The sequence below is a fragment of the Chrysemys picta genome, chromosome 3 (assembly GCF_011386835.1).
Source record: "Chrysemys picta bellii isolate R12L10 chromosome 3, ASM1138683v2, whole genome shotgun sequence".
Lineage (NCBI taxonomy): Eukaryota > Metazoa > Chordata > Testudines > Emydidae > Chrysemys > Chrysemys picta.
In genome coordinates this window covers 102,785,167-102,806,200 of record NC_088793.1, presented here as the reverse complement: position 1 = coordinate 102,806,200, position 21,034 = coordinate 102,785,167, and the positions used below count along the sequence as shown (strand labels likewise).

Sequence of the window (21,034 nt, the reverse complement as noted above, 5' to 3'; positions counted from 1 at the left end):
TTTTTTTAAAAGTCACAAGTTTATAGCTTATCCAAAGTAGAAAGTTTAAGGGGGCATGTTTTTCAAGATTGCTTCCCAAAGACACATGACATATGAAGAGGTAGATCAAGCCTGCTGCTGCATTTTGCTGTATGAGGCCTGGATCCTGCAAACATGGGTGGGCTTAAATTTAAAGCCTGAAGCCAGCACACAGAGTTGTCTGCAGGATTGGGGCTTTAGGCTCCAAAGTAACTGCTTCATAAGGTTGGTCTGGATTTACAGCAGTGCAACTGTGAGAAAGATCTAACTCATTTGATGTGACTGTTTGCTAGGGGGAATATATACAGCTTTTTTAAAAAAATAAAAAAGCATGTGCAGTATTGCCCGTATCAGGCCCAACTCTACAAACTTTCCATGCACAGAACTTTGCCTTCAATGGGACTTGTAGGATCAAACTTCAAAGGGAGATGCTCAGAAGACAATCAAGAACAGATATGCCCTGAACAACCTCACTTCATAGGACGGAAACATCAAAAACATTCATACTTTTTCCTGTTAAAAGAATATACTTTCTGTTTGAAAGCATAAAGACTAGCATTGCCCCTGTTCCTGAGTCTCAGTCATCAGTCATTTCTGTTCTGTGGTCCCCTCGGGAGTAGACTGTACCCCCTCTTCCGTACTAGAAAAGCAGGTACATTCACCCACCCAAGTTGTATATTTTTTTCTCTCCATACTTTTCTGGAGTGAAATATGCAATAATCCTGAGTAGTTTGTGCATAACTTGTTTATGAATTAGAGCCTCTGGCTTCTATGGCCATTCCTGTGCGAATGCCTCCCAGGATTATCCTAGATTCAATATTCTGAACAAACACCCACAAGTAGGAATACATATTCCCTGTTTTAATAAGAAAGGCATTTCTTAAGCTACAGTACGTGACTTACTATGAGCAATCACATTTTCCATTGAAGCTTATTTTTTCATTCTTGTGTGTTTGCCTGCCAAGTGGGCTGTTTGTTGATGGGGCAGCATGAATGCCGACATGGGCAAGAACAAAAAGGAATCAGATTGTGCAGTAAGGTTACAGAGAGAACCTTTACCTCATACTTCAGGGTTTAAACCAATCTCTATTAGAGATTAGGATGAAACCTGATGTGGGAAGCAAATTGCTCCATATCTGTCTACTGTGGGGGTTCTTACACTTTCCTTTGAAGCATCTGGTACTGGCCATGTTCAGAGACAGGATATTGGTCTAGGTCGGGGTGGACAAACTACGGCCCGCGGGCCACATCCAGCCCACCAGCCATTTTAATCCGGCCCTCGAGCTCCACTGGGGAGCGGAGTCTGGGGTTTGCCCTGCTCCAGCGCTCCAGCTGGGAAGCAGGATTGGGGGTCGCTCCAAGTGGCTCCCAGAAGCAGTGGCATGTCCCCCCTCCAGCTCCTATTCACAGGGGCAGCCAGGAGCTCCGCTCTGCACGCTGCCCTTGCCCCAAGCGCAGCTCCCATTGGCCAGGAACTGCAGCCAATAGGAGCTGCAGGAGCAGTGTCTGCGGACAGGGCAGCGCGCAGCAGAGCTGCCTGGCCGCACCTCCGCATAGGAGCTGGAGGGGGGACAAGCCGCTGCTTCCAGGAGTCACTTGAGGTAAGCATCACCCGGAGCCTGCACCCCTGAGCCACCCTCTTTCCCCCTGCACTCCAACCCCCTTCCCCAGCCCTGATCCCCCTCCCGCCCTCCAAACCCCTCAATCCCAGCCCAGAGCACCCTCCTACACCCCAAACCCCTCATCTCCAGTCCCACCCCAGAGCCCGCACCCCCAGCTGGAGCCCTCACCACTCCCCTCCCTGCCCCAGCCCAGAGCCCCATCCTGCTCCCTGAACTCTTCATTTCTGGCCCCACCCTGGAGCCCGCACCCCAACCCCAATATCATGAGCATTCATGGCCCACCCAGATGTGGCCCTCAGGCCAAAAAGCTTGCCCACCCCTGGTCTAGGTGAACCTGAGTCCTGATGCAGGATGGCAATTTTTATGTTCCTGTAGAACAGCTCAGCTTTTACACAACAGTAATCACCTTTTACAGGGAAGCAATCCACATTCTTGAATTTCTTTTTCTTCTACATATAACTGAATATATTCAAAGAAAAATATTGTATTGCTTCCCAAAGACACTAGAATTGCTACAATTCTTGTCAAGTATCGAGCACACAGAAAAGAGGCCCTGGGTTCTAATAGGGATGTTTAACTACTCTGTTCTAACATGAATTGGAGGAGCAGACAGAAGGAGGAATGAGGAAGAAGTACATATTTTATGGTTCAGAAAAGGGCTCCTCAAAGGGTGCTTATATTATTGCTCAGCTTATCTCCACATCATTGATGCTTATGGTTTGGACACAGACTAATTATTTGTAAGGACTTGAACACTGTTTTCCACAGTCCTGATTGTCATCCATATGGACTTCAGGGATTTGGCCCAAAGAATTTATCACAGCAGAAGAAAAAAAAAAAAGTGAATTTAAAATTTGCCTCACCAGTCCAGATCATTGGTCTATCAGTTCTGGTATCCTGCTTCCAGCAATAGCTAATGCCCAGTTCATGTGAGGAAAGTAGAAATAAGATACCTAAAACATCAATGTACCTAGAAAACTGTAGAATGAGGTACATGGGAAAATGTTTATTTCCTGATCTCCCAAGGAGCTGGGATACACACTGAGGCATGACATTTGATTACTCTTGTCTTAGCTTGCTAGTTTTACCAATGGTAATTAAATGCAGTCCTTTTTCAAATCTAGATACAGTTTTTGACTACAGGCAAATATATCCTTTCACTTGTTCCATATTTACTGACTATTAATCTTGAGTGACCACTCTTGTCATATTATGGGATAGAGCCAAAAAGGAGGATTGTGTTCATTTACACACATTTTAAGGCCAGGAGGGACTGTAATGATCATCTAGTCCAGGGGTTCTCAAACTGGGGGTCGGGACCCCTCAGGGGATCACAAGGTTATTACATGGGGGAGGGGGTCGCAAGCTATCAGCCTCCACCCCAAACCCCACTTTGCATCCAGCATTTATAACAGTGTTAAATATATTTAAAAGTGTTTTTAATTTATAAGGGGGGGTCACACTCAGAGGCTTGCTATTTGAAAGGGGTCACCAGCGCAAAAGTTTGAGAACCACTGATCTAGTCTGACCTCCTGAACAAGACAGGCCATTATTAATGCATCTTAACTATCTTACCTGGTTTGGAATAAAACAAACTGCCTCTAACTCTGCCTTTTTTCAAGTTTAAACATTCCTAGCTTTTGCACTTGTTTGTTTGTAAGCCTCTGCATACTTCTAGCAATCTTTGTTGTCCTTCTCCGGAGTTGCTGCTAAAGTATTTGCAAATGATCAAATTCACCGGGGTCAGTGTTAAAACACCATACCGGGTGATGTTAATGAGGGTCACATGGCTCTAAGCTCACCACACAATTTACAAGTGTGATTTTCCACAGTATGCTTTATCTGCCTCAGAAGAAAAAGGTTACAGAAAAAATAATCAATTATGGCAAGATTGTCACGTTTCCCATCCATGCAAGAGAATAAGGGGGGAAATGTTCCACCTTGTTTCTCTGCTTGGGCTACCAGCACCACTGGTCTGTAGAAGTGGGGAGAGAGCAGGCTCCATGGGCAGCTGCTTCTCCTTCCCACCCACCCCACTCCCAACACCCATTTAGATGGTGGAGGAACAACTGGAGAAGGAGAGAGAATGGGTAGAAGTAAAGTGCTGCTAGTATGGGGCAGTAGCTGATTTGTTCCAAGGGGGAAATAAAGGCAAACCAGGGAAAAAATTGTCACTCACGCTTTGAAAGCATCATAAACTAAACCAGAAAAGTCTCTTATTCCAGAATAAGAGTGTCCACACGGGGAGTTAAAGTAGCATAACTGTAAAGGTATAATATCAGTATATCTCCTCATGTAGACAGGCCCTCAGAGCCACAAAGCTACATGTTCAATCTAGACCCTGTTACATGTATCTTACTCTGCAAGAAGTCCCATTGAAATCAGTGAAAATACCTATGGAATAGCATACTATTTTTGAAGAGTAAGCAGAGCATCTGGCCCCAGGTAGTTTAGCAAAATGTGGAGATGTCCTTCACTCAAAGTACTTCATCATCTCTTTGGAAATACTTAGAGCCAGGAGTCCCGCTGGAGAAAGACCTAAGGAGAGTCTGTCCTCAGAGCAAACTTTACTCATTAGCTGCACCCGCTGATTCATTGCTTCTCTGCGCAGTTTCAGTGTCGTGCCTGGTTTTTTATTTGCTCACTTATTTCTCTCCTTGACTTTGAAAGTTTGTTACATATTCTAAGAACCCTTTGCCTACAGATATTCTGCTGACATTGCTTATGAGATAATCCCCTTCTTATCTTCAGTTTGGACTTCTTGTTGCTAATAGACCATTCCATTCCTTTCAGTCTTGCATACCTCTACCTCTTTCATTTCTAAACTGTAAATCCTCCTAATCTCGTCTCACAATTTATGCTGCTAAAACCCTGAATTCTTTCAAGTACTCTGTTTTTTAAATCTGTCCATCAGGGGCTTGATGCTGCACAACACAGGTGAAGGAAAGGAAAACACGAGCAGGGAACTGAATGCACAAGCCCAATTTCTCATTGAAAGCACTGCTGTGCAGCTACTTTGCTTACTAGAAGGAGTGAGATCAGAGAGGGGACTTCTTAGGGTACATCTACACTACAGGGGGGAGTCGATTTAAGATACGCAAATTCAGCTACGTGAATAGCGTAGCTGAATTCGACGTATCGCAGCCGACTTACCCCGGTGTGAGGACGGCGGCAAAATCGACTTCTGCGGCTTTCTGTCGACTGCGCTTACTCCCACCTCCGCTGGTGGAGTAAGAGCATCGATTCGGGGATCGATTGTCGCGTCCCGACGGGACGCGATAAATCGATCCCCGAGAGGTCGATTTCTACCCGCCGATTCAGGCGGGTAGTGTAGACCTAGCCTTAGTCAAGTGCCTCATTTGCATATTGAGGATCACACTTAAAGCCATGTAATTCTTCAGATATGCTCATTTTTAGCACACCCTGCCCCTGGTGTGTGGTTTTGTTTGGTTTTTTTGCACTCCACACTTGAGTGTAAGTGAGAGAACACACAGGGGCTGAGGCATACTTTCACTTAGGCCTCATCCAAAGCCCATTGAAATCAATGAGAGACTTTCCCTTTGACTTCAGTAGGCACAGGGCTTAGCCCTCAGCACAGAGGCTCACGCTTAGACTGCATCAACACTCAAGCTGAAGGCACAATTCCCACCACAGGTAAACGTACATGTGCTACCTTTGATCGCACTAGTGCACAAAAAATAGCAGCAGAGCCATGGCAGCACAGGTGATGGGATGGACTAGCCACCCAAGGAAGTGCCTAGGATCCTGGCTGGGATTGTACTCAGGGCAGCTACCCCTCTCCTCACCTGCACCACCACAACTACGCTGCTATTGTTAGCATGTTAGCTCAATCAAAGCTAGCATGGCTCTGCTCCCCTAGCTGGAAATTACACCTTCACCTTCAGTGTCAATGCACCCCCTATTCTTAACCTCACTCCGCCCTGGCACTCCTTGGCTCACACTCAAGTTGAAAAACCACAGCTTTGTGCTCTCTGCAGCATGCACACCACCCAAGGACTGTCCAGATGTATGCTGTGTGATCATTACTATAATGCACACTTGAAGCAATGCTGGAATGCTATACATGGTGCGGGAAGGGCATTATTTTCTGACCCGGAGTTGAGTTTTGGGCTTATTGCTATAGTGCTGAACATATCTGCTGAAGCGAGGGCAGGTGGAGCAGTCAGTTACTCTGCAGAAGTGGCTTTAGAGATAGGCAGGTTAGATTTTCCGAGCTTTGCATGGGGACTAGATTCACAGCTCTCGGTATTAATTATGATGACAAACAGAAGCTGACACCTAGTTACTGGTATCCCAAGAGGAAAACACAGCCCCTTTGTGCCTGTTGCAGCAGCTGTTTCTTGGCAAAAAGACAAACAGTGATAGTAATTCCAGAGAGGGGTCAAAAGCCAAGAATCATTCATTATTTACTATTCAGATTAGGGGAAAAGATGGACAGAACATACACCGCTACCTCGATATAATGCGACCCGATATAACACAAATTAGATATAACGTGGTAAAGCAGCGCTCCGGGGGGATGGGGCTGCGCACACCAGTGGATCAAAGCAAGTCAATATAATGTGGTTTCACCTATAACGCAGTAAGATTTTTTGGCTCCCGAGGACAGCATTATATTGAAGTAGAGGTGTATTAGGGTATGTCTACACTGGCAAAGTTACAGCGCCGGCAGTTACAGCGCCGCTCAGCGAGCGCTGAAGGGAAACCGCTATTGTGTTTACGCTGACAGTTGTCTGCACAATAGCGTGTTCACACTTTCGGCACTTGCAGCGGTATTCTGAGCAGTGCACTCTGGGCAGCTATTCCACAGAGCATCTTTTCCTCTTCTGCCACTAAGACTTGTGGGAAGGTGGAGGGGGTCGCGGGGCATCCTGGATCCTGTCCCAATGCCTCGTGACGCACTGCTTCACATCCCAGCAATCCCTGTGCGTCCGTCCACATTTGGCACCATCTTTCAAGGGTTTGTGTACTGTCCCCCTGCCTCTTCGGGCTGCAGGAATGGATCTCGAACTGTTGACCAGTATGCTGCTCAGTCTGACCAACACATCACAAGTGGCAGTGGAGTTATTCCTTAAACTACAAAGACAAGAGGAGTGGCTTATATTTCTCTACTTCTCCTGGATACTAAATCCAACCACTCAGAGCCAGCAAAGTACAGGTTATCCACATTTTCTTCCCAGAAATATCTCTCTTTTACCCACATTTGTCACTGCCGTGGAGCAATGAGTTCTGCCCCTGCCAAACAGGAATCCTTTCATCATACTTGGTGTGGCACATGGCCTAACGGGAAGCACTGGCAAATGTTCTATTTTAAAATTGTAATTTTCAGAGATTTTAGTGTAAGTGTACAGGAAACAAGCAATTAGTGATCTACAGAAAGAAAATCATTAAGGGCCCAGTTCTGGTCCAGAGTCATGGCTGTGACCAAAGACCTGAAGATGCCTGTGCCCCACCTGTGTGCTCTCCTGATGTTGTCCACGCCTCCTGCATAAACTATCACCATCCTTCGGCTGATCTAAGTTATGCTCTCCTGCCAATGACCTAAAGGATCTGTTATGACAACAACAGATTGTCAGGGCACAAGAAAGGCCTAGTATTCTTCCTTGGGACAGGTGGGCTTAGGAGCTACTAAACCAACTCTCCACCACAGGAAGATCCCCCTATACTAGAGTTCTCCTCTTGTGTCTGGATAACCCAGTTTTTGGATCATTTTGCACTGGTGGTATGAAACATAAAGCAGCCACAGCACAGCCAAAGATCAGGGCCTCTGTCTTCAGTTCCACCTGTGCAATCCAATTAAAATCACTGTGTGTAAGTGAAGTCAGAATTTGGCTTTATGTGTATATGGATATTAGAGTGATACAATATTTTATATAAGACAAAGGCAAGAGACTCATGAAACAAGAATAGAAATATATTAATCATATCTACCTTTACCTCAAGAGGAAAGAAAGCTTATATATATAGCATATGGCTGGAATAGCAAACTTGCTGTATTTTTGGCAGGTATTCATAATTCAACATACCATGCAGTGCTGCTCACAAACCAATGGGTACTCTGTTTCGCTGCCTCCACATACGTTAACATGTATTCTGAGAGAGAGGTTTAGTCAGTTCCCTCTTTCACATTCAGCTGTGCAGGGATTGCACTCTCAAACCTAGCCTCACACTTTTCAGACATGTAGTGTTATGCATACGCTTGAAACAGGAAAAAATTGTTCTAGTGTTGGGTTGCCCCTGAAAACCCTATAGTACAGCAGTTGACAGGCATTTTATTGACTGAATGTGAGTCACATGACTAAGGTACCACACACAGCTTGGAGTTCGGGCCTTGGTCCAGTGGGAGCTGCTGGTGTTCAGCACCACAAAACAAAATCAGGTCACTCATTCAGGTGCCTAATTGTGGATTTATGTCCCTAATTTTAGTCACCCATGCTTCCTTTCAAAAATAATGTCTTTTTTTCCCTTCCTTTCAGTGACCTGGCTAGTGCTGAGTGAAATTTTCCCTGGTGGGATCAGAGGACGGGCCATGGCTTTAACCTCTAGCATGAATTGGGGTATAAATCTCCTCATCTCCTTGACATTTTTGACTGTAACTGGTAAGAATTCTTTGTTTCTTCTTGAGTGTATATGCCCATTACCGGGCATTGTGATGTTTTCTCAGGGTGTCTAGCATTGTATGTCACTGTGTTAGCCCTGTGCCTCAGCATAAAAAGGAACTGTTGATGTCAAACTGAGTGACGACTCCCCGCCACTCCTGTTGGTTAGCCAGCCCCACAGATCCCTCAGGACTCTGCCAGTCCTAACTTTGCCTTGCAAGTTAACCCTTGGTGCACTTCAGTTCCTGAACCAGAAGCATCTCCCTGCAGCATCTAGCCGGTCACTGGACCCTCACAGAAATTACCAAGTGTGCTGGCTCTAAAGAGACACACCTGCTTGCTTGATTTAACCAGGAATTCACACTCTACTTAACACAACAGCACTGAGATGTACTTACAATGAAACAAAGAAGTTTATTAACCAAGAACAGAAAGTTATGTGATACTAAGCAGAGATAATACACAGAAAATGGTTACAAATAAAACAAAAGTATTATCACACTTTCTAGTGACAAACTTAATGGGCTACAATCCTTGTCTAAGGCAGTCTTCTCAACTACAGCCACTTCTTAGTGTCACCAACCCACCATTCATGCATCGGTGGTTCATGATTACAAAGAGTACTGACCTCTCTGTCCCCTCAGTGATGGATAACCAACGCGTCTTTTTGCTTCTCCTTATATTCCCCAAAGTTGGTCCTTTTCACTAGTCAGGATGAACCCCTGGGGATCAGACTCCAGTGTCTTCCTATGCTGATTTCTCATCCTCATGTTAATTTGCTCCTCCTGTTTACCTCCAACTCAGAATGAACTGCCCAATGTTTCTGGCATCACCATGCTCACTTTACATCAGAAAGAGGGAGTTAACTGTTCTCCCTCTTGTCTGGAAGAAAACCTGTTTCTCCCTTTGGTTACAGATTTTAGAGCTTAATATCATTAAGTATCCATAATTCCTCCTATAGTGTTAATACATACATTTCACAATGATACTAATGACCAGTGCATCACCGGATTTCATTTGACATCTCACACAACATTCTTTACAGATAAACACTGTGACAGCAATGTGTGAGGTGTAGTGAGTTTTTTAGGCCTGACAAGAGTTGCTGATGCAGTAGTGAACTACCAATGTGCCTGTGCATCACAGGCACAATGAACCTTTCCTGTATGGACAACATAACAGTCACTGAAATGTTAGAAATAAAATGCAAGGGCCAAATTCAGAGGTGATTTGCTGGTGAGTGTTCCAGACCCCACAAAGAATACACTAGATCAATTTAGACTTCAACTGAAGCCCTCACTGCCTTCCACTCACGCAGAGCCGGCTTTAGGAAGTGCGGGGCCCGATTCAAACAGTTTTGACGGGGCCCCGGCAGGGATAACTGAAAATAAAAAAAAACACGTAAAAAAACATGTGGGGCTTGTTCTCACCGGGCGGCACTCGTAGTCTTCGGCGGTTTGTCCTTCACTCGCTCTGGGTCTTTGGTGGCACTGAAGGATCTGCTGCCGAAGACCCAGAGCGAGTGAAGGACCTGCCGCTGAAGTGCCGCCGAAGACCCGGAGCGCTGCCGGGTGAGTAAAAATTAAAAAGGAGCCTCTAGCCAGGGAAGGGATTCTCGGCCACTTGCCCCCACCCCGGTGGCCCTGCCACTGGGCGCGGGGCCCTCTTAGGCGCGGGGCCCAATTCGGGGGAATTGGTGGAATTGGCCTAAAGCCGGCCCTGCTCACGCACCCGTAAGTAGGGGGTAAATATGCCTGAGGAAGCGTAATGGAATCAGAGTACGGGACTAACTTCTATTACCTCTGAATCTGGCCAAAAGTCTCTTACTCTGACTATCAAAGATCTCTTCACTAATAAGCTATACAAATAATAGTTAGGACTCAATCCTGCTTCCCCTGAAGTAATGGAAGTTTTACTCTAGACCTGTGCTGGTTGAAAATTTTCCAGTCAAATGTTTTTCCATTTAATCAAAACTGACACGTTCCTGCCAAGTTTCAATTCTGATGAAGTTCTGTTTAGGAAAAAACTGGAAAAAAGTGTTTTGATAAGGCTGAAACATTGTTTCAACTGTATCAGAATGAAATGTTATGATTTTTTGTTTTGAAAAAAAAAAAGACTGTTTATAAATTATAATATCACAAAATAATAAGAAGAAATAACTAAAATGATTTGATCAACCTCAAACAGTTTATTTCCAGAACTTTATTTCACCAGAAGTTTAGAAATTTTTTGGTTTTAGACCATTTCAAACAAAAACAAGTTTCCAAATGTTAGAATTTCCTGTAGAACAGAGTTTCAACCAGCTAGAGTTCAGCAGAAGCAGAGTAAGCCCTCAGCTGGTTATCTTGGAACTCACTGCAGGTCAGTAATGTTAGATAGAGTGCTGAGATTAGATTATCAAAAAGAGGTACGATCCAGACTTAAAACAGGGTAAGGAAAAATAGACTGCTTTTCCCTGGTTAAAATGCAAGAGAAATTTCAGGCCAAATTCTGTTCAGTTAAATGAGTGTAAATCCACAAAAATTCGTCTAGCAAAAGTGGAGTTAGTCTGGATTTACACAGGCAAGCAAATTTGGCTGTTAGTCTTCAGTCAAAAGACTGAAGGTGCATTCAGGTTCCATTGAAGCAAGCAGGAGTTGTGCTTGCATATCTGAGCGTACAATAGAGCCCAGAGTGTCAGCCTTAACTTTCAGCTCATGACACAAATTGACAGATGCTAGGAGATTGTGATTCTAATCTCTTGTATTCTCCATTGTTCCAAATGTATTTTCAAAAACTGGTTATTCACTGGAACCAACAGTAGTTAACTCCTTGATCCATTACTGGCACAGAGTGGACTATCAGCAATGGAAGTACTGGAAACTGCCAGCATGAAAGGATTAGTTAGAGCTGGCAACTACAACTATGTGAAATATGTTATTTTTGCATCAAAATGTTCGCATCAAAAATACATTTCAGAGCCTCTGACCTTTCTGACCTGCACCAGTGGTTACCAGACCTGCTATTGGGGGATAGCAGTTAAAAGTCAAGCCAGTAGAACATGGCTGAATTCTATTTGTGGTTTCCTAGTTTGCTTGCACAAGGCTGGAACTACGGGTGCTGCCGCATCCCCTGGCTTGAATTGGTTTCCTTCCATTATAGGGTTTATAGTTTGGTTCAATGGCTCTCAGGACCCCCACCATACACATTGTTCCAGCACCCCTGCACCAGGCACCAATTAAAAATATAAGTTTTCCTTGTGGCATAACAGTTACTTACAGATACGAGGGCTCAGTGCTGTCAACCCTGAGTTCAGTGGGACTGCCAAAAAAACCCCTCTTGTAATACTAACAAAACATATTTTTTTTCTTTTATAGACCTAATTGGTCTGCCATGGGTGTGTTTCATTTACTCAATAATGAGTCTAGCATCACTGGCTTTCATCATTGTGTTTATACCAGAGACAAAGGGATGCTCTTTAGAGCAAATATCCATGGAACTAGCTAAACAGTAAGTATCAAGTGTATTTGCATCCTCACCACACTCCTAGTTAACTTGTGGCCTTTTACTGCCAGATTAATAAATGGAAAATTACTTTAGGTTTGCTTGCAAGATCAAACTCCTTGAGGGTTTGATCCTTTGTTCACTGAAGTCAATGCAAACCCCTCATTTATTTCAATGGTGAAGGACCAGGTCCCAAAAGAGGATTTAAAGTCTCCCACTATCAACTTCATTGTGATGAATAAGTAAACAGTAAGAGTATCTAGACTAGAGGTCAGGTTCTCCCAGTACATTCCAGCTGCTTTGTATCAGAACAAAAGAGGAAGAGTGCACTAGTGAATCTGTCCTTTAATGATGGGGAGGACATCAAAAGCTTCAGAGATTCAGATGAGTTTTAAGCACACAAAAATCCTGATCTGAAAGAACATTCCAAATTTCTCAGGTCTGCAGATTCGTTGGGGAAATCTCACCAAAAAAGACCTACCAGGAGGTCTTGTGTATGTCCCTACTCTGTTGTATAGGGCAAACTCCAGCACAGCAAAGGTGGAGTTAGATGGCTACATGGGAATGAGGATACTTGCACATTTTCCTTCTGCCTGGTTCATTCTGACCATCCTTTATGTGATGGAGCTCCATCTGCTACCTTCCATAATGCATAAGCAGATGAGGTCCTATGTGATTACATATTTAACAATGAACCCCCAAATCTCGTAGGGGCACAAAGTTACAGTTCTATAGTATTTATATGCTGTATCCACATTCTTTAGGTAGGAGCTTCACTGATCAGAAATTAACTGATGCCTTTTAACAGTGCGCTAATTTTTGTGTGTGTCCCCTGAAAATCTTTGGAGGGATAAACAGGACTGAATTGTAAAACTCAGGACTTTCCTGACTTTTCTCAAGATGTGCTGCAACCCTACATAGGGCACAGGACTGCAAAGGACCTCCTGGGTCAGAGACTTCATAGGGAATCCAGTCATATAAGCCTGTTCACAAACTTATCAAGCTCCATTTAAAAACTAGTTCAGTTGTTTGTCCCATTACTCCAATTGGAAGGCTGCTTCAGGCAGGGCTGGCTCTAGCTTTTTTGCCGCCCCAGGCAAAAAAAAAAAAAAAAAAAGGCGGCCGGACTGCCAAAGCAAAAAAAACCCCCCAAAAACCGGCAGCTGCAGGGAGCGCATTGAGGGCGGTCAAGGCAGCTTGCAGGGGGGTGAAGGGCGGCACCCGCCCGCGGGCAGCCAGGCGCTGCAGCCCGCTTGCAGCCTGGCGAGAGGGGCTCCCCCCTCCGGCTTGGGGTGCCTCTCCCGGCCGGGCAGGTTCCAAGGGGGCCGACACAGGCAGCGCTGGCTGGGGTCTGCGACCTCTGTGTGGGGCCGGCATTGCAGCGGGGCTCGGCACAGTGCAAATGGCGCCGGGATGAGTGGGGCCTGCCCCTCCGCTGGCCGCCGGGCCGCCGCAGAATCCTCCCTCCCTCCGGTGCCTGCCGGGCCGCTGCAGAATCGTCCCTGCCACCGCTGCCCGCTGGGCCGCCGCAGAACCCTCCCTCCTTCCGGTGCCCGCCGGGCCGCCGCAGAACCCTCCCTCCTTCCGGTGCCCGCTGGGCCGCCGCAGAACCCTCCCTCCTTCCGGTGCTCGCCGGGCTGCCGCAGAACCCTCCCTCCTTCCGGTGCCCGCCGGGCCGCCACAGAACCCTCCCTCCTTCCGGTGCCCGGGGGCTGCAGGAGGTGATGGCTCAGCCGCTCCTTTAAAGGTGGCTCGGCCAGGCCAGGCTCAGAGCGGTGCGGGAACGGAGGCCGATGCAGGTGGCGGGGAGTGGCGCGTCCTGGGGGGGATCACTACTTCCTGCCCCCCGGGTCGGGGTCCGTGCCCCTTCAGGGCTGGGCTGGCTGCCCCAAGATTGGCCGGAATGCTGCCCCTTACAATGTGCCGCCCCAAGCACGTGCTTTCTCGTCTGGTGCCTGGAGCTGGCCCTGGCTTCAGGGCCTCACTCCTCTGATGGCGAGAAGCCTTTAGCTACACCAGCTGTCTGCTTTAACAAAGATCAGCCTCAAAGGAGTCCAACATCATGGAAAAAGGGATAGGGAAATCACAGAAAAATGTAGTTGGCCACTGTAATTCTTATGAGGTCATGTTACAGATGTTATAAGGTGAAATCCTGGCCCCACTGAAGTCAATGGGAATTTTGCTATTGTCTTTATTGGTGAAATCCTGGTCCCATAGGATTCTTTTGGCTAATCAAACCAACCATTATTTGAATTTGAGTAGACTATTGCTATCCAATCTCTGCTGCTGCTCTGTGCCCCTTCATTAAGTACTACTAATTTGAAGGACAGGATATAACAAGTTCTACTGGCTGGATGTTGAAATGAGAAAAAAATCTTATAAGAAATAAGACATTTTTGACAGGGAGGGTAATTAGCCATTGGAGAAACTTATCAAGGGAGATTCTTTGTGACTTGGAGTCTTTAAAGCAAGACTGAAGGTCGATTGTTCTCAGTGGTGGCAGATGACAGAACAAGCAATGTCTCAAGTTGCAGTCGGGGAGGTTTAGGTTGGATATTAGGAAAATCTATTTTACTAGGAGGGTGGTGAAGCACTGGAATGGGTTACCTAGGGAGGTGGTGGAATCTCCATCCTTAGATGTTTTTAAGGCCCAGCTTGACAAAGCCCTGGCTGGGATGATTTAGTTGGTGTTGGTCCTGCTTTGAGCAGGGGGTTGGACTAGATGACCTCCTGAGGTCTCTTCCAACCCTAATCTTCTATGCTTCTATGGATGTCTTTCTGACCTTAAAAATCAATGAACTTGAGAATAGAATGGGGTAGTTGCTGACTACCAGTCTGAGAAATGCATATTTATTGGACAAGATTTAAGGACTCAATCTCCTTTGCTCTCCCCTTTCTCCTCTATCATTAAACAAACTGCAGAAAGAGAAAGAATCATTACAAAGATCAAAGCTAGCAACATGCAAGTGTCTGTTACACATGGCATAATAAAGTACACCTCTATCCCGATATAACGCTGTCCTTGGGAGTCAAAAAATCTTACCGCATTTTAGGCGAAACCGCGTTATATTGAACTTGCTTTGATCCGCTGAAGCGCGCAGTCCCTCCCCCCCTTTCCCTCCCCCAGAGTGCTGCTTTAGCCGCGTTATATCCAAATTTGTGTTATATCGGGTCGCGTTATATCAGGGTAGAGGTGTATTTTCCTTTCTCCATCTAATTCAAATTTAAAAAGAAAAAAAAGTTAAGCAAAAACTGCCACCTAGTGGATAAGTAGGGTAACATGCTCCCACAGTTCATGGGACCATGTCTTTCTCTTCAAAGCTCCAAAGATATTTATGTTTCTGAATAAATAGTAAAGTAACTAAAATACTTACACAGACAAAAATTAAGCTGTAGGAATCCTGTGTCAAAACTAAAGCGGTCCGAGTGATATCCCAACAGTCTAGTCAATGAATTTGCCAGTTTTTGTTCCTTACATTACTCAGCAAATAATGTTTTACATGATAAGCTGTAAAAACTGTTTATTGAATAAATCTATTCAACAAATCCTTGAAGCAGTTATTGAATGTATTACTAGCAAATGATTGTGCATTATGTGACCAGCTGTAATCAAAACTTATTTCTGTGTCACTGAACTGGCCAAAGAGGTAGAAATATTTACAAGGGGAGAACAAACTTTGCCCATTTGATTGAATGCTAAATGTTTCTTCTCTTTCAGGAAGTATACAAAGAGCTCCATTTGTTGGATGGGCCAACCTAGAGAGAAACTAGTGCCAATAGAACTTCCGAAGAGAGATCATCATGAGCCGTTCTACTAGACTGGAGAAGAATATTTGTCCAAGGACAACCAAGACAGTTTCTCTAGAGAAATAATGCTCAAAACCATTCTGCAATACTGACACTACTACACAACACTTAGTCTGTACTCCATTCTTTAGTAGCTCTATATTGTCACTGAAAGAAAAACATTTAAGATTTTTGTAGTTTAAAGTTTATTAGAATGGCTTAAAATAAGTAAAGCCAACATTCCTCACCTCCTCCAAATTAACCCACCTCTGAAATATGGGAGGTGAATGGGTATTGAAATAAAACAATTACGATATTTAACATAGGGATAACCACACTCCTAACTTCTTCAACTTGTGGGGACCCTCAGGGAGATGGAAAGGATTGATATCGCCTCTATCCTAGCAACTGGAGTCAGGAACAGTCAGAGTTGACTTCAAGATCACTTTGTGTTGCAGCACAGGTCACATTAGACTGGAAGCCTTAAATATATAAAAGGAAGAATCTATGCAGTGCAGTTAGCAGTTAGCAGCTTTATTATTCACATCTGGCCATGCTGGAGGTCTCCATGACTCTCTCAGCACCCTTGGCCCAGCGTGCACAAGGTCTTGTGTGAAACGTGGATTGGATTTCACTGTCTACTTTAGTTATTCCAGAGTCAGGAACATGAAAGTGATCTTCCCCGAACAGTCACCACTCACCCTGCGGTAGGCACTAGCTAGCTCACGGTCAGTTGCTTTGCTGAGCAGTAAGCATGATTAACTTTTAAAACAGCAGCAATAGCCATTAAAGCTACGCTGTTGAACTTCTAGACTTGGGATGCTTGCTGGACTGGTACCTGCTAAAGGAGTACTTGGAAAAAGCAAATCAGCAGGACACAAATAGCCATTTTCCAGCACCGTCTTACATGCTGAAACACATAGGACTTCAATCTGTATTCAATGGTGACCATAACTAACTGGTTGTACTGCTTAGAAATGTCAAGCTGTAGCTTTCACCAAATGCAGCCTCCAGTACTCAACAAAAGTATATGGAGTGGCCATGGTGGTTACCCTGGACAGCTCAAGTGGAGAAACTTCTACTCTCTTTGCCTAGAAGGTCATTAATGTTCTGGTAGAGTGAGCTCTTAGAAAACAAATAAGTGACCCAAACATATGGGTATCAAGTCTTTTTTTTTAGGGAAATCCTGATGGCTCACCGCAATCATACAGGCTCTTCTCCTCATGACCAGGATTTAGTCAAGGAATCAGAAATGATACCTTCAGTTGATATTTGAATGCAACTTTGGGCAAGAAATGTGGCATTACTTTAACTACGCTCATCTCATTGAAAAACCAGATTTTTTTGCACAAGAGGAACCGTAATTTTCTGACCCATCTGGCCAAAGCTATAGGCCTACTCAGGATACAGGTTCTAAAGCAATTAAGGATTTAAGAAGTGCATATATTAAAGCATTGAATACTAAGTTCAAATCCCATAGAAAAGCTAGAGAATAGTCAAAGATACAATTTACTAGCAGCTATTAGGAATTTAGCTACCTCAGGCTGTGAGCCTACTGATCACAGCTTCACCTTATCCTGCAGGTAATGGAGGGCTACAGCCTGATCTCTCAGAGAATTGACATCAAAACGCTACCCAACCTTTTTATACAGGAAGTAGCAGTCATAGTCCATCCTCCTGCCAACACAGGAGTTTTAATACCATGATATTTTCCAGAGCTCTCCTTGTTTTAAAGGTCACAGGCCCTGGAACTTCCACCAAAGCCCTTAGATCATTGCTCCAGAGACTGGTAAAATCTCATGGTTGGCCATTTTTTCCTGTCACTGGTGTTGTCAATACTCACATTACCAAGCGTGTCAATTTTGGGCTGAATTCTGATCAATCAGACAGATCAAGAATTTTGCTTGAGTCATCTGCAGTTTCCCTTTTTGAGCAGAGCTATACTCACTGCTTGCAATACAGAGTGGGGCAGAGCCCCAGAGCAGGCACAGCACAACAGGGTGAACCCAACCCTTCTATTGAGCCCAGCAGCAGGTTCCTCAAACTCCCCCTTTCCCTCCAAAAGCACTACACTGCAGAAAGGAGGAGTTAATAGAGGTTGGAACCTCACCTGCAGGCTGGAGCCAGGAGGCAGCTGTTGGAACTGTGGGGGCAGCTGGAGTTGTGCAGTGAGAAGCTAAGGAGTGGGGAGGGCCAGAGACAAATGGAATCCAGGAGAGCAGGATGTGTGCGCACACATACATTTTGTTGGCATTCAAGTTTGAATGTTCAACCTGCCATTGTTATATACACTTTGAAGATGGCAAGGGGGTGTGCAAAAGCCAGACCAAAACTTGCAATTTATTCACCTTTTGAAAGTCTCAGGAAATTTTGGGTTCAGACTCATGATTTTCAAACTCTTAGGGTTGGCCATACTGTAACTCAGCCTGAATTTTCGTTCCCTTAAGGCAGTATAGGCCGGTTAATAATTTAAAAATACTAGTGTCCTTCCCTATATTAAATGCTCCACTTTGGACTATTGAAACTGAAGAATATTAAAGGTTATAGTGTACTGTTTATGCCATGTGTTTATTTTGTGTTTCTCACCACGTGGATAATAAAGAATCTAGGCTGTTACGTTTTATGTTTTGTTTGTGTGTTAAACACACACCAGACAGAAAAGCAAAAAGAGACAGATTCACTTTCATTTTCTCATGCATTAGCAAAATATTGTGCTAGGGCTGCAAACACTGCAATGTTGAAAAAATACAGTGAAATTAAACAAAGTCACAGAATATTCCTGTTGCTCCTAGACATTTGCACAAATGTACTTTTAGAAAAGAAGGTTTGGACCACATGTAATGCAACAGTGCTCTATTATTTATATGAGGCTGTTCTCTGGGCTTCCACGTGCAACTAGTTTTCTCATTTTTAACTTTTTGGCACTGGAGGAGAGTGACTCCCCAATCAGCAGACCCCCTCATGGCTCAGGATGGGGTAGCAGGCTCTCATCACCTGGAACCTGCTGCCAAACACCACTCCAGCCCTACTGTGGCCCACTTCTTCTCATGACTCAGCTCTTTAGCCAGGTCACTTATAGTCCCTCCTCTTCCTGGGGTAACAGGAGTTCCTACCAATAAATTATTCAATGACCTTGTGTTAGGTCTTCAGCCCCTGTCTCTGGTCTCTGTCATCCTTACACTCCTTGTCTCAGAGCCTCACAACATCTCTACCTTCCCAGGTTCCCCAGCCTCTCTAGGTTCACCTTTTTTTTTTTCAAGGAAAGGGCTTCCAGGTGTCCCCTCTAGAATTCCCAACAAATTCCAACTAAAACCACAAACTTAAACCGCTTCTATCCCCCTCAGGCTCAATTTCTCCTCTCTCTTAAATTACCCCTAGGTGCCATTCCTTAGCTGAACATGGAGTCCCAAGGCTATCTCTCTTAGACTCTAACTCCTATTTCAAGGCCCACCACAGAAGCTACCTCCCTCCTACAGCTTTCTCCCAGTTATCCTGCTACCTAACTTCTATCAGACCTAGTTCAAAGAGAGGGAACTCTCAATCTTCTAGGTGTGTTCCCCCGCACTAAGCTCTCTCTCTGTCAGCCTTCCTTTCCCAGTTCTCCAATAACTGCAATCAAGCTACCAAGTCAGGATCAGCAGGAAAATAGTTGCTGCATCACAGGTGATGCTGAGCTGCCCTCACCTCCACCTTAACAGGCCAGCTAGCCTCTGACAGCCACTGATCCTGCACTGAGCTCTACCCAGACAGACCTCTAAGCCCTCTTCATAGTTACACTTGTAGAGAATTATTATCATATTCCAGTCAGGCAGCTTTGGGTAAGTTATCTTTTTTCACGTCATCCATTTCAGTCCTTCAATCATTCTTGTTACTTGATAAATGATTTGCTCCCAATTTGTCAACATCTTTACATTACTAAGTGCCCAGGAATAAATGCAGCTTTTTTAAGTTGTTATAGTCTTAGCAACAGCATTTGGCAGGAGACCATCAGCTTCCTGATTTGTGCCTCTATATCTTCACGATGCCTCTACGCAGGTAGTCCAAAGCTGTATTGGTTTATTATTACCACCATACTACATTCTTTCTACAGATCTCGTGTAATTTACTTTCCACTATCAATCACTTGGTCCTTTGCAGAATTACTGTTTTCTAAATAAATGTCTGCCACTGAACACTGGTGTTATACCCTGCAAGTGTTCCCACAAAAAAAGACAATTGGCTGAGGAAATCCCATGGCAGTTACCTACCAACCCATTCTCATAAAGGACTGGACATCTTTGTACCCCATCTCTCACCTCATATTCCCCATTGACATGGCAGAAAGAAAGAAAGGAAAAATTCTCTGGGTGCCAGGACAAAGCCACCATTAACTTCGCTGCAGCTATCTAACCGGACATCCAACATCTCCAAAATGAGATGATGTAGACTGTGGCTTTCCTTTTTACTGTGCAAAGCTCTATGCAGCCCTATCCCCCTGGAACTCCAGTAGGGGGATTTACACAAGGTCACCGTGAATGATGTATGATGGCACAGAACTGGCATTTCCATCTCCATGGTCCACCTAAGTAGGGTCCCTTTTGGGATGGAAGTGGAGGGGAAGATAAGGATCTATACATCTAATCACAGGGGCCTTTTGTATTATTTCTGTCTTAACACAACCTCCCAATTTGCAATTATCTGGAAATTTAACTATCACACATTTTGTCTCCTCTTCCAGATCTTTAATAAAGATATTAAATAAAATGAACATGAATCACTGCAGCAGCCCATCGTATGCCTTCCCCCCCCATCTTGATACATTGCTGTTTCTTTATCCTTCATTCACACTCCATCAGGCAGCTTTCACACCAAGTAACTACTAATATCCAAGCCAATGTTTTTTTCTCAAATTAATTTTAATGAAAATCCAGAAATATTTCATTGACTGCACCCAATTGATTTATGATTTGATACAAAAGAAGCAAGCAGGTCCACCTCTTGCAGTTGCATACCCCAAACTCTCCTTCAGCAGTTAAGGACTGCAGGATCACAACCCAGCCTTTATACCAGGATTTTGTTCTTTAGAAACCCATCATATTTACTGCTCATTGTCCTGTTATCTAAATCAGCATGAATTCAGAAGTGCTGCATGCCTCACACACTGAACCTGAAAGTGAATTATACAGCTCCTCCAAACTAGCACCACTAAAAACTTGATACCATCATGCATTTCTTTACACATTTTACATAAACTGTTTTAGAAATTATAGAGTTCAAAAATTGTCCCTATAAGTTATTTTTCAGAAATGAACAATTGGTTCAGTGATCAGGGCAAAAGCCTGGCACCGGGGAGTCCTGGATTCATGTACTTCCTCTGCCACATGTTCTCTGTATGACCCTGGGAAAGTCATTTAGGGATAGATTCACAAAGTGGACCAACATCTCAGTCCTAGGTCTTCTGCCATCTTCTGGAATTCACAGCCCCAAGGTAGGCACCCAGGCTCCCTATACATTGTAGTCAAGTGC

The 21,034-nt window shown here is 44.6% G+C and overlaps 1 protein-coding gene across 2 annotated transcripts in view; it reads left to right on the top strand.

Moving 5' to 3' along the window:
- SLC2A12 (solute carrier family 2 member 12) overlaps window positions 1–18,145 on the top strand; it is a 37,996-nt gene extending 19,851 nt beyond the window's left edge. The window contains exons 3-5 of one of the 2 annotated variants that reach the window (XM_005280299.4): window positions 8,138–8,260; window positions 11,617–11,749; window positions 15,462–18,145. In XM_005280299.4, the coding sequence (XP_005280356.2) occupies window positions 8,138–8,260; window positions 11,617–11,749; window positions 15,462–15,561 (356 nt within the window). In that variant the 3' untranslated portion in view covers window positions 15,562–18,145. The remainder of the gene's footprint in view (window positions 1–8,137; window positions 8,261–11,616; window positions 11,750–15,461) is intronic. The other variant, XM_065588686.1, reaches the window with a different exon arrangement.
- The last annotated feature ends 2,889 nt before the right edge of the window (window positions 18,146–21,034 follow it).